Below are 17931 nucleotides of genomic sequence, written 5' to 3' on the forward strand. Positions count from 1 at the left end.
ACTCTTTGTTCTGATTTTAAAAAAAAAAAAAAGCTAACAGTTCAGAACTCCTATGCCCTATAATCTTTATAGGCCTGTGAAAAATATTTATATTGATTTCATTTTATTTATAATCGTCTTATAAAAAGGAAGTGTATCTAGTAAACATGCTAGTATAATAGAAAAAGAAGTCATGCTCACAACCTTCCACTTAATTGCTTTCCAAGGATGAGGGGACTGAAAGGAGTATATGTACTATATGCATATACATATGGATTGTAGCACATATATAAACATGTAAAAACACATATATACATATATACATGCACACGCATATATATGTAGACAGACAGACAGACAGAGAATTATCTAACAAGAAGTGCACTGTAAAACTGATGGTAAACATCATAGCTCTAAAATAGCTCAGCGCTGAGAAGATTAAAAATCTGAAGTATTTGCATTATGTAAAAGCTTCCTTTTTATTTAAACAGAAAAGGGGAAGTGATGTGGGATTCCCCTCTATATGCTGTTAATACTATTGGTTAATAAAGAAACTGTCTTGGGCCTGCACAGGGAATAGAGGTAGGTGGGCTTGGGGCAGGGAAACTAAACTGAATGGAGTCAGAGAGAAGCCCTGTACCCGCCGGAGACAGAAGCTGAACCTTTCTGGTAACCATGTAGCGATACACAGATTAATGGAAATGGGTTAAATTAAGATGTAAAAGCTAGTCAATAATAAGTTAGAGCTAATAGGCCAAGCAGTGATTTAAATAATACAGTTTCTATGTAATTATTCTGGGGCTGAGCAGCTGGGAACCAACAAGCGGCTTCTTGCGACAATGAATAGCTACTTAATTTTCTATTGAAGTCTGTTTCTCTAAAAAATGGTCACAAAAAAAGTATGTTAGGAAAGTAGTTTTATGAAGTACACAGGCTGGATTTATGTGAACAGTACCAAATACTATTCAATGAAATTTCTGTTTAGTGAGTATTTTCATCAACAAAGACAAATGCTATTTAATTTTAAATATGATTTTTCCTTGAACTATATATCTTGAATAATATTTAAAAATTTTAAAAGAACTATCTGTGGCCTCTAAAAAGTAAAATAAATTTTAAAAATCAAATTAAATGTTTGAGGACTTTGTGATATAATCAAAACCAATCATGGCTATCACCTCTTTCCTCTACTGAAGCTCTGAGACTTACTACACCATGAAGAACAGCAGCAGGGACTGCTGTCGAGGCAGGAGTACTTATAGCAGACACTGTTCCTCAGCAATGGAGAGTAAGTGTCACCCCCACTGGTCAGCAGCCCTCATCTGATACCATGACAATGATCTTTGGTAGTTCAGATTTACACACACTTCAAATAAGGAGTCATGCGCCTTTACTGAAGCACCTGTCAGTGTGATCATGAAATTATGACAAAGCTACCTTTAAGCCTTTCAAACTGTCCATTTTGAGGGATTTCTTCATTAAAAAGGCACTTACCAGTTTAGATTTAATACAGTAATTGCCTAAAATTTTTGGACTGTGAAAACCAAGTTCACTTACCTCCCAAAAGTACAAAGAACACATACTTTTTCACACTTGATGGCTTTGACATCACTACTTAATTTCTTGGAAGCACTAATTAGATGCACTTTAGAAATAAGTATTAATGGTTATGCTGATCTACAATATGCATTCTCTACTGAAAAACACTATAATGAAAAAAATTAAAGACATTCATAAATAACACGATTTCTGTCAACAAACTTGCCAATAAACAGTTTATTTCTACTCTTACAGTGAGGCCTGTAACATTATTACTTGTAGAAAGCAAAACACAAATCGAAGCAGGAACAAATATAAGGCACCTGTAAAAGCAAAGCCTAATCACTCTGCTCATGAAATGTCGCCAGTGCGCGCGCGGAACTCAGAGATAGCGGCTGTGAGTGGTGCTCCCCTATGATGACATCACTCAGAACAGCTGGGATTTTACATTCTCTGTGACCACAGGTAAAAGGCTCAAATGAAAAGATAATTACTTTTAATAGTTTAAAACAAAAATGTCAAAATATTGTCATCACTAGAATGTAATTAACCTAAGATATTTTACAGTGTTTTCTATATGGAGTTTTAGCTGGTTTGTTTAACATTTACAGTGGTACAGTAGAGCTGACTCCGATAGCTTGAGAGCCAGTTCGGCCCAGCTCCACACAACAGGTGAGGCCCCACAACAGCTATTTGACAAGTGATACCACAAAAGAGAAACAAGTAAATATATACAGCCTCCCAAGAACTGCTACTAACACACAGCCTTTCCATACCTCATTGGAGAAGTTAGCAATTAGAGAGCTAGTCAGCCCCACACCAGTCAGCCATATATATTACATCTGTAGTCCACGTGTACTGTCTGCTACACCAGACAGTAAGATCAGGTCACACCAAAAGACCTGAATTTCTACAGTTAGACACCTTCATACTCATTCTCTAGTTTTCTAGAAAGTATGAAACATGCAAAGAAACTAGAAAGCATGACCCACTCACAGGAGGAATTCACAAAAGGTAACACAGACACAACTTAAATATGTTCAAAGAGTTAAAAGAAACCATGAAAATCTCCTAACAAACACTGCAATTGTGTGACTGCTACAACGTAGATGAAATAGACAAATTCTTAGAAATATAAATTGACAAAATGGATCCAAGAATAGATAGACCATCAAAATAAAGAATAATAAGCACAAATCAAATCACAATTTAAAAACCTCCCAAAGACAGTAACACTTTAAAAAGATATCATGAGAAAACAACAGATAGCCAGCCCTTATGAATGTAAAGACAAAAGTCCTCAATAAAACACTAGCAAGTCTGGGCTGTGGCTACAGTTCAGTGGGAGGGTGTTTGTCTGGTATGAGCGAGGCCTGGGCTTAGTCCCTCAATCTGAAAAATCAACACAACACTGGTAAATCAAATCCAGCAACACATTTACAAGGATTAGAAGTTATGCCCAAGTGCTCAAGTAGTAATGCTAGGCGGTTCAAATATGAAAAGCAATGTAATACAGCACCTCGATACAGTGAGGCTAAAAAAGAACATGTGACTCACCTTGATTGGTGCCGAAGAGGCACCTGAAACATCCAATGTCTTTTGGCTATTCAAGAAGAAACTCTCAGTTAAGCTAGAAGTAGGAGGGATTTACTCAGAAATATAAAGAATGCTATGAAAATCCACAGTTAATAGTACACCTTGGAGAAGACTGAAAGCCATTCCCTACCAGTAGGAACAAAATCAAGATACTTTCTTTACCCTTCATACTCTCAGCACAGTACTGGAATTTCTAGTCCGAGAAGACAATTACACAAGAAATACAAGGCATCCAGATGGAAGGGATGTAATACCGCATCTATTCTCAGAAGGCCTGTTCTTACAGAATCCACAGAAACCTAGTACAATAAATTAACCTAGCAATGCTGGAAGACGCATAAATAAAAATCAGCTGTATTTCTAACACCAGTAACAAATGGCCAGAGAAAGAAGAAAACATTTCTATTATAAAGTACAAGGAATGCATTTAGTCATAAAGCAAAAAGCGTGTATGCTGGGGAGTATAAAACACAAGAAAGGAACCGAAGGAACTGAGAAAAGAAAAGATGTCCTGTGTCAGGGACCAGCAGGCAATGCTCACCCAAACACATTGTGTATCCATCGAAGTCCTAATGCTCATCCTGACATACAGAGAAAATAAAAACAGGCTCCAAATAGTCAAAACAATATTTAGAAGGAGGAACAGAATTGAAGAATTCACACCTCTGGGTTTTCAAAACCCAGTACAAAGCTATGATATCCGAACTGTAGTATTAGTATCAAGACAGACAGACCAAAACAATGGAATTAATAGTCCAGAAAGCACTTTACATACCTATATCCAATTTACTTTATGTATTTTGAAGTTTCTACTCCTAAGTTAACTACGTCTCTAGATAGAGTTCACTTTTGTCAAGACTATCAAGTATCAAGCCACCTCTTCAATGGACATCAACATATAAATACAAAGGGACTCTCAAAATCACACTACACACAAAAATTAATTCAAAACAGACTAAAGATCCAAATTTCAAAGCCAAAGTTCTAAAGCCGATACAGGAAAATCTAAGTGTCAATCTTCATGACCTTAATTCTGGCAATGAACTCTTTAGATATAACACCAGAAACGTGAAACAAAAGAAGACACACCAGACTTCACCCACGCTCAAATCTGTTTCCATCAAATTGCATTACAAAGAAATAACTTATAGAAAGAGAAAGTACATTTTCAATCATCTATCTAATAAGGGCCTCATATACAAAATAAAAGAACTATTACACTCAACAATAAAGTAACAACCCAACTGAACTGAGCCAAACAAGTGAACAGATACCTACTCAAAGATGATGGACAACCAGCCTATCTATAAGATTTTAAAAAAAAAATCACTACATTGGACTCTGATATAATGTCACTTATTCCAAAAAATCACAGGACAGAGACACGAATCAAAGGAAAACAGGTGAGAAGATTTGGGGAGACCATCATGAGTAATGCAGAAGGGAAGATTCCATTTATAGGCAATGCCCAAACAGGCAAACCCACAGGACAGCAGGCAGTGGTTGCCAACAGCTAGAAAATGAATAATAAAAACTGAGTTTTCTCCTGAAGTGATGTAAAAATTAGAAACTTGACAGAGGTGGTAACTGCACAAACTTGTAAAAATAATGGCTATATGTGTTACACAACTTAAAATAACTGCATATGAAGGCAATTTTAATGAAAACGGCATCTTTTAAGGCCCCGTCTTCACCTGTGATTTACATCTTGTGTATTATTCACATCTTTGTTTCTTATCAGCTGGTTTTTAAACAATGCATTAAACACTCCAAAGTCTAGGCATGTAAAACTGCATTCATTTCATTGTAGAGGGATTTTTCTTTGGGCCGCCAACTTGCAAATAACTGACCTGGACACTTACTGTTAACTATGAAAGTTTGGCCTTAGCTTAGGCTTGTTCCTAACCAGTTCTTTTAACTTCCATCAACCCATGTCCTTTAATCTACATTTTTACATGTCTTGGCTATCGTTACTCCGTACTGCCCATCCTGTTTCCTCTCCATCTGTCTGGCAACTCTGCCTTCTTCTTCCCAGAGCTCTCTCTGTCCAGAAGTCTCACCTATACCTCCCGCCTAGTTATTGGCTGTTTAGCTTTTTACTAAACCAGTCACAGTGACACATCTTCACACAGTGTAAGGAATACTCAACATTTCATAGCAAAGGCTTTCAATGAAAGAAGGAACTAAGAAAAATTTCAACTGAATTTAAAAGAAAAATGTGTCAAAAAAAAAAAAACAGGAAAGCAGAGCAACAGGAAGTGGAGTTTGATCTCCAGTGTGAGATTTGGCCTCCTGCCCCTCTGATCCAAAGCTCTGAGCAGGTCCTACCCTCTCTAAGTCTCAGATTCCTCATGTAGGAAACAAGGATAAGGATAATGTCTTGTGAAGAATGAGTGGGACACAGAAGAAGGCTCAGAGGAGGTGAGAAAAGGAAAAGCACCGTGGCGTCCATGGTTCTTGCTCACACAAGCACTCTGTGAATTATTACATAGGAAAGAAGACTACCGTGGACTAGACGCGCTCAGGAGGAAGAACAAAAGATGCTGCCCTTTCCAAGACACGGAGTCCAACGACTGCCACGTGAGTGAGTTCTGTCACAGCACAGCACAGAGCATGGGTGAAGCAAGGACAGTTCTGTTCACAGAAAACAGTTATGGGAAAGTGCAAACAAGCAACCTAAAAAGTTCATGTGTAGTTTTTCATAAAGAATTATGACCAGTGATTTTATTTGCAATATTTTGATCGAATATTCTTAAAATTTGGGTATTTCAAAACATAACATTTTCATCACAGAATTATATATTTTTTATTTTGTCCAAGAAAAAAACTGAAAATTGGACTTGCAAGATGGTTCAGTGGTTAAGGTGCTTGATTGATCTCTGAAATATAAAATAACTCAAGAAACTAGACATTAAAACATCAAATAGTCCAATTAAAAATTGGGTACAGATCTAAACAGAGAATTCTCAACAGAAGAATCTCAAATAGCCAAAAGACACTCAAGGAATTGCTCAACATCCTTAGCCATCAGGGAAATGCTAATCAAAATGACTCTGTTTTTGTTTTATTTTTTAATTTATTCAATCTGCCTGTGTCTTGACTGGAGAATTGTAACCACTGGTATGTAAAGCTATTGTTGAAATGTGTGTGTCGTCATCATTGCATTGCTGATTTTTGGTGGTTTTGTATTTTTGGTTTGGTATTTTTTAAAATAATTATAGCCTCATATTTCTTTTCAAAATTATTCTGCTATCCTCACTCCTCTCTTTAGCCTGAAATACTGCTTCTTTAGATTTGGTTTGTTGAGAGTGTGTGTGTGTGTGTGTGTGTGTGTGTGTGTGTGTGTGTGTGTGTGTGTGTTTATGTCATGGAATATTTTTAATGCATTTCTTCTTCAATTATGGCAGATAGTTTTGCTGGGTATATTAATCTAAGCTGGTCATCATAAGTATTTTAGGACTTGGAATGTATTCCTTCAGGATCTTCTAGCTTTCAAAGTTTCCAATGAGAAGTCAGCTATAGCTCTAATGGATTTTCTTTATATGTGACTTGGTTTTTTTTTTCTTGCACTTTTCACTACACTTTCTTTGTTATATATAGTTAGTGTTTACCTCTCACATGGTATAGGAATTTTCTTTTATGGTTTTGTCTATTTGGTGTTCTTCATATTTCTTATATCTGTGTGGATGTGTCTTTCCTTAGTTTGGGAACATTTTCTTCTATGATCTTGTTGAAGATCTGGTCTATGTCATTGACTTGGAGTTCTTTTCCCTCATCTATGCCTATAATTCAAAAGGTTTTTTTCTTTATGGTGTCCTACCTGTGTTCCCATTTCTGTTCAGACTTCATCCTACTTCCTCTTAACCTCTGGTAAGCATTAGCCAGGATTCCATTTTGGCTTTTACTCTACCGTGCTTCTCCCATAACACCCTGGTCTTGGAAAAGCTGACTTCAACTTGAGGCATCACTACTAGCCAACTAGTTATGTACTAGTTATGTACTAGTTATGTACTAGTTATGTACTAGTGGCATGTGACACCTACACCTCCTCAGTGTTCTTATGGTCTTTCCAACTCATAATTGTAACTAGAAAGTGTTTTAGGTTCTCTGTTTGGATGCAAAACCACTTCCTCTTTGCCATTCAAATTCTTTACTTCGCAAATTCAATTCCCAAACCAAGCACTTCTTCTAAGTTGCCCTTCACTGCTCATGTGCTGGTCCTTTCACTTGAAAGCCAATGACCTTATACACTCCTGCCTTTTATTTATGCATTTGTGATTCGAATTCATGACTTTCTATTAAGTCCTCATCCTGTGATCAGCTCTTACAGAGAGTGCTTTCCAGACTCGATTGACTATAGACAGTCTCCTTTGTTAAGCATTGCTTAAAAACTTTACAAGAAAAGCTGAATCAATTAGACAGTAGGGGTTTTCCAGCACATTGATGTTCTTCAAATTAAAAAAAAATAACATTTTTTTAAGAATGTGCAATGACTTTGATGTCCCAGCTTCTTCTGGGGCCAGGAAGGATAGACTCAGTCAGCTATTGTAGAACCCAAGGCAAGTCAGAATCACACTGCAGACAGTGGTTCTAACAACACCATGGAATTTTTTAAAAGATAGACTTACTAAAAAGATGCATTTTCTTAAATATTTAGTTAACAATTTATGCATTTTTAGTTAAATTCTTAACAAAACAAAGTATATGACAAAGTATTAGACCTAATAGGCTACCATCAGACTTACACAGATTAAACCTAGCGATGACTGAGCCGACTAGAATAGTCATTGACTTCAAAGTAGATTTTTTTTTCTCAGAAAACAATTTTCCAAAATGAAAGACTCTGTCATGAATTTTCAGCTTCACTAATAAACCTCAATGCATTAAACATTTATGTTCTTAAGTGAGGCCCTCAACTGACAGAGAAAAATAAGTTGGGGTGGAATTTCTATGTTCTTTTATTACCAAGGGAAATAAAACTGTATGGAAGAACTGGAATTTCCAAGGACTCAGAACCTGAAAAGTCAAGGTGTTGGATCAATTTACCCAGAAGGCAGAAGTCTGGTGTGAGTCCTGATGCAGTACACAGCATCATTCTGTAAACACTGAGGATATTGGGCAGAACTGGCCCTACCTGGTTGATCCCTGAGGCAGGAATCTTGTAGGACTGCATCTTCTGCTTCAGCAGTTCTGCATCACTGTGACGGAATGGGCACCCTGACAACAAAACACAAACCACACAGCAGCAAGGTCATTTACCAGGACTCAGAACAGTGTCACCTTCGAGAGGCTGCCAAAGCATTCTTCATGTCTAACAGCTTACTGATAAAAGCTCGATTGCCCACGGGTGCAACTGTTTCCTATTCTATCTAAAGGAGGATCTAGCTGCTCGGGTATCAGGACACTACAGGTTCAGGAGTTACATAAAACAGCGCAGCACTCGCAGACTCACACGGCCGTTCATTAGGAAGGGAAAGCAGCCTGAACCTTGGCACTCTCTCACAGAACAGGAAATCACAGTCTCTCACAGAACAGGAAATCACACAGGCATAACAGTTTACCTCTCACATTTCTGTGGTCTAAAAATATTGCAAAATGACATAAAAGAGAAGGGATATATATAATAGAAATAAAAATATCCAAACTCTAAGAAACATAAATATATCAAATCAGATTCCGACATAAATTCTATGCCTATCTCCTGAAGACTAGAACCCCTATAAACTCTGAAGAATCATGGCAGTGAACACTGTGAACAATCAGAAACGGCTTCGGAGAAAAGTCACACATAGTATATTTGTTTCATCACTTATTTTGTGAGCAAAATAAGAGGATGGACAATGAGAAATATTTGCATGAAGAAGAACAGAGACTACTTAGGCACAGAAAAATAGATCTACAAGCTAACTGGTAGTAACTGCACATTTTATATAAAATTGGTGGAAATTAGGGAATGAAAAATAATGGACAATGTCCTTTGCTTTACAGAAGCTGCTCAACTTCAGGAGGTCCCATTTATTCAATGTTGCCCTTAAAGTCTGTGCAGCTGGGGTTATGCATAGGAAACGGTTCCCTGTGCCCATTTGTTGTAGAGTACTTCCCACTTTCTCCTCTACATTGAATAAATGGGACCTCCTGAAGTTGAGCAGCTTCTGTAAAGCAAAGGACATTGTCACTAAGACACAAAGGCAGCCTACTGACTGGGAAAAGATCTTCACCAACCCTGCAACTGACAAAGGTCTGATCTCTAAAATATATAAGGAACTCAAGAGACTAGACGGTAAAATGCCAATTAACCCAATTAAAAAATGGGGCGCTGAACTGAACAGAGAATTCTCAACAGAAGAAGTTCGAATGGCCAAAAGACACTTAAGGGCATGCTCAACCTCTCTAGCTATCAGGGAAATGCAAATCAAAACAACTTTGAGATATCATCTTACACCTGTCAGATTGGCTAAAATCCAAAACACCAATAATAACCTTTGCTGGAGAGGTTGTGGGGTAAGGGGCACACTCATCCATTGCTGGTGGGAATGCAAACTTGTGCAACCACTTTGGAAAGCAGTGTGGCGGTTTCTCAGGAAATTCGGGATCAACCTACCCCAGGACCCAGCAATTCCACTATTGGGAATCTACCCAAGAGATGCCCAATCATACAACAAAAGCATATGCTCATCTATGTTCATAGCAGCATTATTTGTAATAGCCAGATCCTGGAGACAGCCTAGATGCCCTTCAGTGGAAGAATGGATGAAGAAACTGTGGAATATATACATGCTAGAATACTACTCAGCGGTAAAAAACAATGACATCTTGAATTTTGCAGGCAAATGGATGGAAATAGAAAACACTATTCTGAGTGAGGTAACCCAGACCCATAAAGATGAACATGGGATGTACTCACTCATATTCGGTTTCTAGCCATGATTAAAGGACATCGAGCCTATAAGTTTGGGATCCTTGAGAAGATAATAAGAAGGTGAACTCCCAAAAAAGATATGGTAATCCTCCTGGATATTGGAAGTAGACACGATCGCCAGGCAAAATTGGGAACTTGAGGGTTGGGCAAGAATGGGCCAAGGGAAGATGGGGAGAGAAAAGTGTGAAGGGGAGAGCGGGGGGAGCTCGGAGGAATGGGGTGCTTGGGATATAGGAAGGGTGGATATGAGAGCAGGGAAGCATATATCTTAATTTAAGGAGCTACCTGAGGGTTGTCAAGAGACTTGACCCTAGAGGGGTTCCCAGGTTTCCAGGGAGACGCCCCCAGTTAGTTCCTTGGGCAGCTGAGGAGAGGGAGCCTGAAAAGGCCAGTTCCTATAGCCATACTGATGAATTTCTTGCATATCACCATAGAATCTCCACCTGACGATAGATGAAGAAAATGACAGAGCCCCACCTTGGAGCACCGGACTGAGCTCCCAAGGTCCTGATGAGGAGCAGAAGGAGAGAGAACATGAGAAAGAAAGTCAGGACCGTGAGGGAACCTCCAGCTGGCGACAGATGGGGAAGGTGACTGAGCCCCACATTGGAGCACTGGACTGAGCTCCCAAGGTCCCGATGAGGAGCAGAAGGAGCGAGAACATGAGGGAGAAAGTCAGGAACGAGAGGGGTGCGTTCACTCATGGAAACGGTGGGACAGAACTAATGGGAGATCACCAACTCCAGTTGGAATGGGACTGATGGATCATGCGACCAAACCCGTCTCTCTGAGTGTGGCCAACAGCGGGGGCTGACTGAGAAGCAAAGGACAATGGCTCTGGGCTCTGATTGTTCTTCATGGACGGGCTCTGTGGGAGCCTTCTCAGCTTGGTCGATCACCTTCCTGGACCTGGGGGGAGTTGGGAGGACCTTGGTCTTAGCATAGAGTGGGGAACCCTGATGGCTCCTTGGCCTTGAGAGGGAGGGAGGGGAGGTATGGGTGGAGGGGAGGGGAGGGAAGGGGGAGAAGGAGGGGAGAGAAGGGGGAGAAGGAGGGGAGGGAGGGGGGAGGAGGAGGGAAGGAGATGGAAATTTTTAAATATAAAAAAAATAAACCATGAGAAAAAAAAAAAAAGAAAGAAAAATAATGGAAAAGGGCCAAAAAGCCAAACTAATGCATTCATCAAACAATTTAAATATAAATAAAGCCTCCATTGTAAAACTATGGATCTCTATAAACTACAAATTCTGCAAAATTTATAGCATATCCTTTATACATATTTACAAAAATACATTTTAGTACAAGGAGACATCTTGAGAAAATGTATAATGAATAGTAAAGTGTCTGGCATTCCTGGTAGGTTGACCATGCGCCTGTGGGTGGCTTGACACAAGACTAACAATCTGAGCAGTACAAATGGAACACGATGAGTTATTTAAAATAAAAACCAAAGAGATAAAGGTAATTAATTGAAAAATCAACAACGAAGAAATAGGATCTCAAGGCAAATTCTGCAAAGCTGGTAAATGGAGAGATTTATAACTGACCAGAAGAGAAATCCCCGGAGGCAAAACATCTGTCACAGCAGTGCCCTGGGCAAGCCCATCTGACTGGTGCGTGACTGGAGCCTCAGTGTGAACGCATCTAAGAGGAACTCAAGGGGATGAGTGCTAGGGCAACCCTTACACTTCTTTTATGAGTTTTACATCAGAAAATCTACCAGCATCTCACAGTGTTTATCATATAATAAACACAAATGAATAAATATAATAGCGCATCTCCAGAAGAGCCCTGTTGAGTCTATTACAGCCTGATATTCTTGGAGAAGTGGGGTTCCCAGCAAGTTTATCTCACTCAAGGAAATAAAGCCAGCAAAGCACTGGAGAAGTTCAGTGCAAAAGTGCTGAACAAACAATACAGAATTATAACAGCAAGGATGCTGGAATGAAGAGGCCAAGTACATAGGCTTGAAAAAAGAACAGATGTTAGAATACACAGAGAGCTATGAAACCTAAGCACTTTTTAAAGCTACAGATTAAAAACACTATACACATTAAGAAGGGTTTCTATGGTGGTTTAAAGGAAAATGGACCCCATAATGGGAGTAGCACTATTAGGAGGTGTGGTTTTGTGGAAATAGGTGTGGCTTTGATGGAGGAAATGTGTCACTGTGGGGGCAGGTTTTGAGGTCTCTATTGCTCAAGCTTTGCTCAGTGTGACACTCAGTCTACTTCCTGTTGTTTGCAAGACATAGCACTATCAGTTCCAGCACCATGTCTGCCTGCACACCTCCATGTCCCACCATGATAATGGACTAATCTTCTAAAACTAAGCCATCTCAATTAAGTGTTTTCTGTTGTAAGAGTTACCATGGTCATCATGACCATGTCTCTTCACAGCAATAGAAAACCTAACTGAAACAGTTTCCTTTCTGTTGTCTCTAAGACACACATCTTACTGGTACAGATACTGTCAGTGCTATGATGGGAAACATCTATCAAGCAAACAGAAATGGAAAATAAGCTGGCTTAGCTATTCTGATATCTGAAAAAGCAGATGTCAAACCAGAAGTAGTCAGAAAAGACAAGTGAGGCCACTGCATATTAATGAAAGGAATAACTCATCAAGAAGATACAATTGTAAATATATATGCACCAAATGTTGAGGTTCCCAATTTCAAACACAAACACTAATGAACATAAAGGTCAAACAGGTCAAAATATAATAACTGGTTCTCCACTTTCACCTCTAGATAGATCACCAAACCAAAAAATCAGCATAGAAGCTTCAGATAAACTACATTAAACACTAAATGCATGTAAGATATCAACAAATTATTCTACCTAGCAGAAACAGAACAAAAATTCCAGGAAGCAGTCATGGAACCTGTTCAAAAACTAACCACATTCTGTGTCACATATTATTTAAAGCAGCTTGATGGAAATGTTAAGATGTTTGTGGTAGTTTGAATGTAACTGACCCCAGTAAGATCATAGAGTGTGGCACTGCTGAAGTAGGCATGGTCTTGTAGAAGGAGATGTAGATCTCCTATGCGAGACTTCACTCCATGCCACAGTCCATTTCCTGTTGCCTTATAATCAAGATGTAGCCAGCACCATGTCTGCCTGCATGTAGCCATCTTCCCAACCATATTGATACTGGATTGAACCTACAAACTGTAAGCTGCCACCTCAATGAAATGTTTTCCTTTATAAGAGAGCTGCTGTGGTCACACTGTCTCTTCACAGCAATAGAAACCCTAAGCTCCTTGGTGCTGGACTACTGTAAACAGGACTGCACTTTAGTTTCCCAGATGCCCAGACCCGAATAATCACACAGAAACTATATTAATTACAACAATGTTTAGGTTATTAGCTCAGGCTTCTTATTAACTATTACATCTTAAATTAACACATTTTTATTAATCTATATATCACCATGAGGTTGTGGCCTACCAGTAAGGTTCCGCATCTTTCTCCTTTGGCAGCTTCATGGCACCTCCCTGATTCTGCCTTCTCTCTCCCTGCATCAGCTTAGTTTCTCCACCTAGCTCTGTTCTGCCTTGACAGAGTCCAAAGCAGTTTCTTTATTAACCAATGGTAATAGATATTCACAGCATACAGAGGGGAATCCCACATCAGACTACAGGCTCTGGGTCACCACACCCGGCGTTAAAGTTATAAAAGGACAAGGGATAGGATGAAATCCCCAGGAAACACACAGCAGTAAGAGCTCGCAGACAACCTCCAAAGGATCGCGATGCTGGGGTAGTAATCTGACAGACTAATAAGAGATAACATTATTATAGTTTTCACACACAAAAAAAAATATCCTCCAACAGAAAAAAGAAGAAAACCTGCCAAATACTGAGTCTCTGCAAACATTTCTATCACCTGGTCATGACATCCACCCATTCAGAGCATCAGAGCTAGCTGGCCTAGGGTCACCTGACATGATCTTCCCAATACTACATCGCAATGGTTACTATTATTACAGTACATCACTATAATTATTCTATTATTGTTAAGCTCTTGCTATGCCTAATTTAGAAATTCAAATTTACTATAATCTGTGTGTGTGTGTGTGTGTGTGTGTGAACAACTCAACCAAATTGACATACATTTGACACTGGGACTTCTTAAACTGCTTAATCTCTGTTAATCAGATGACAGGAGTAAGGAAAAAAAATACACTGCTCCTCTGTACACAGCCTTTTGAACATTAATAAAAAGCACAAACAGCTCTAAAACACTCTTATCTTCTAAAACCTTTGCAGAACACGGGACACGGAACAGTGGATGAAAGAGAACTGGAAAGCTTGCTCCAGCACAAGCTGACCACGGCTGAGTGAGCTCAGTAATAAGACAGATCACTGACACCACGCTCCAACCTGACACACACACACACACACATAAGCTACCACAAGCTAGGTCCTTCAGCAATGCGAAAAGCCATTCCCCGGCATCCAGCACAAGCACTTACCATGATAATCCCCTTGGCCTGGTGGATTGGTCAGGATAATCTTCATGCAACTGAAAGGAGTATAGTCTGTCCTCTTGCCTTCCTTTCCAAAGCTGTGCCGGATATTGTAAGAGTAACCTTTATCAAACTGAGAAGAAAAAAGAAGAGACCAAGTCAGTCAACACAGTAATGGCATCAGCACCAGCTAGGATCAAACAGCTAAGGGATTCAGTGTTCATGGACATGCATACTCTATGTATCTCCTGGGTTTTTTATGACACAAATATAACACACATACACACACACGGAAACAAGGTTTTCCTATTAATGCCCTACCCACTTGTCTCTGCAGCATACTAAACAAACTTTTTAAAGAAACAATAAAAATCTTCTTAGGTAGGAGAAAGTTAAGGTTACAATCATCCCCGTCTCTGGTATCTAATGGGGATTGTTCCAGAAATCCCAGTTATAATTAAAATCTACAAGTCAATGTCCAATAGCTCAAAACTGAGTGCAATATTTGTATTTAACTTATTACGCCTCCCACCTACTTTAAATGATCTTCAAATTATTTATAATAAGTAATACAATTTAAATGCTATGGGAATAATTGTGACACTGTCATTGTTTGGGAATAATAGCAATGAAAAACGTTTATATGTGGTTAGTACAGACACAATAATTTTTCCCCCAAACACTTCAATCTGAGGTTCACTGAGTCTAAGGATATGAAAGCCCAAAGCCATGAAGGGGCAACTGTTTACTGATTAATGGTGAGAATAATCTGTTGCAGAAAATAATCAATTTTCCCTCCTTGATTCGATTTCAGAGACTATACGAGGTGGGAACCAGTCTAGCCTCTCTGTCCTCCTCCTAAACTGTCTGTTAAATTCTACATCCTAACTCATTCTACTTCTGAAGTGCCTCTTAAAATACTGAATGCCATCCTCTGCGTTTCCGCTCCGGGAAACAAGCTGTCAGCAAATGTCTGATGAGAGGGTGAGCCTCTGCAGGTGCTCCTACCTGGAATCCCTGCCGTGGTGTTCATAAAACAAGATAATGGTGTGGAAGGGACTTTGGAATGAATAGGATAAGAGGCGGAAAAGGGACTTAGCATTCACTGAAAGGCACTTAGGTACCACCAGGCATACTGTTGGGTGCTTTTAAAAGTGCAATCCCATTTGATCATTTCAAATAACTGGTCTCCCTATGATGGTACACAAGAGGAAACTAAAGTTCAAAGAAATGAGGGAATGTAATATAACATAGACATTAAATAAATAGCAGAGTTGAAAAGCATGCAAAATTGGAAAAGTCTGGTTCCAAAATCCAAGTTCTTTCCATAATACTGCTCTTTCTCAGTAATAAGATATTCAAAATCATAGGTTCTAATATATCATTTTAGGCTGTAACTTCTTTCTTTCAAAAGATACTTCATCTTGGAGGTCGGAGTTGCGAGCCGACTCTTCTTCCACACCTCAGAGGCATTTCCCTATGTGCCCTACGCTCTTATATGATAGTTCTCATCGCTGCATATTTGGTTTCCATTACGCTTGCCTGTGTTGATCTTATGGCTTGTTAGCCTCTGCTTTGTACTGATCAGTTTGGTGGTCAGTTGCTCCTGGGCTATCCAGCACTACACCAGTATGCAAGAAAATAAACTCACTGCATGTGGAAGAACTCCTTGGTCTACTACAGCATTTGAAAGAGCATTATCCCATTCTCATGCCCCCATCAAATGTTTCCAGGGCCTGATGTTTGGTAATTTTCTAATTCCTACATTAGGTGATGCCCATAACCCACTGGTCAAGCAAGGGCAAACAATGTACCATTGATAATATGTTTGATTAAAGGGATATTTGATATGACAGAATATTAGGAAAATCCAACTTGATGGAGGAGTGTAAGTTAAGGTAAATTTCTCACATAATTATTTCAGTAAAAACTATGAGAATAGCTGGGTATGATGGTGCATGCCTTTAATTACAACACAGGAGGTAGAGACAAATGGCTCTCTGTGAGTTTCAGGCCAGCCTGGTCTACAAAGCAAGTTCCAGGACAACTAGGACTGTTATACAGAGAAACTCTGTCTAGAAAAACAAAACAAAAAATGAAAAACTGTAAGAACAAAAACGAACTTTCTAAAATAATTGTCAGACTACAACAAATGGCAGACCATAAGAGCCTTTAAATAATAGGAGAAAAATCATAGACTATGCCCTGCTTTTACTACTCAGTAATCTCACACACCTTCAAAACTAAATTCTCAGAAGCTGTAAGTGGTTCACAGAGCACATCAAATGTTCTTCCATGACACCCAGGCAATACTTGCTAAATCTTGAAAAGCCACAGAGCACACACATAACGAGTCATTTCCAAAGGGCATCTTCAGAGTGCTGAATCTAACAGTCAGAATAAAACATCTATAAAAGGTCATACTTTATTTCCATGCTTCTTTTAGATAAAATGCATATTCTGGAAAACTTGAAGAAAGAGTTCTTGAGCAAATTTTCATGTGAAATTACTAAGTATAACAGATGGAAGTAATGGGCAATAAGCTGAAACCCTGAGTGCACAGGACACACCTAGGTTTCATCCACATTAGTGAGCACAGGGCACACTACTATGGCAGAGTTGCCGTTTGCCACCTATAAGGTTCATTATGAAAGCAACCCAGCAAATATCAGGTAGTTGGAGATACCAGGCTTTGTAATGAGTGAGGTAACTTACAAAGGGTCTGATTTCACTCTCATCTTTCCTAAACCAGACCACACCCTTGAGGTCTCTTTCCCTTAACTTTACATCCACTGACACACTTACTCTTTGGCTATAATCTTCACTTGCTGATGCTGCGCCCGCTTCTATAATACGACCACATTCTCTCTCCTCTAGCAGTTCCTAAAGAAAACCTGTTTATATTGCTTTAATTACTGTCCAGCTCTGCTTTTCATTTACCAATTATGGTACCACAGCTCAGAGCTGACTGTCATCAGGTCCTTCAGTCATAAAACACCAATCCAACAATCCAAACCGAACCTGTGTTTCCATCTTCATGACGGTACGGGTAACCGTCTACTGAGGCATGATGCAGGCAGATTTCACTCCTAAGATTCCGAGGACAAATGCCTATGTATTGGGCCATTTCAATAGGCTCAACATAAGCTTTAATCACTGAAATGAAAAATGTACTTAATAGCCCTAACCTATCAAATGTCACCACTTAGCAGGACAAGTCGCAGAGTGGTTAGTTGTTGACTTTGACCATGGCTGACTGGGAACCACAGCTCACTGCCCTGCCAGCTCCTCCAAGAGACCAAACTGAAGAGGATTAGAATTTCTCCTTGGGGACAAGGCAATAATGACTTTTACAAACATTTCTTTAAAAGTAACTGTCCTCAGCTTCTGCTAGGCTAGAATCATCCTGTCTACGTTTTACA

At 39.3% G+C, this 17931-nt stretch overlaps 1 protein-coding gene across 1 annotated transcript in view; it reads right to left on the reverse strand.

Moving 5' to 3' along the window:
- The window catches only part of Prim2 (DNA primase subunit 2), a 199669-nt gene that overhangs the window by 18544 nt on the left and 163194 nt on the right, over positions 1-17931 (reverse strand). The window contains exons 11-12 of the mRNA XM_038343089.1: positions 14516-14642; positions 8249-8331 (exon numbers count right to left, since the gene is read on the reverse strand). Coding sequence (XP_038199017.1) covers positions 8249-8331; positions 14516-14642 — 210 coding nt within the window. The remainder of the gene's footprint in view (positions 1-8248; positions 8332-14515; positions 14643-17931) is intronic.

Source organism: Arvicola amphibius, chromosome 9 (genome assembly GCF_903992535.2).
Source record: "Arvicola amphibius chromosome 9, mArvAmp1.2, whole genome shotgun sequence".
NCBI lineage: Eukaryota > Metazoa > Chordata > Mammalia > Rodentia > Cricetidae > Arvicola > Arvicola amphibius.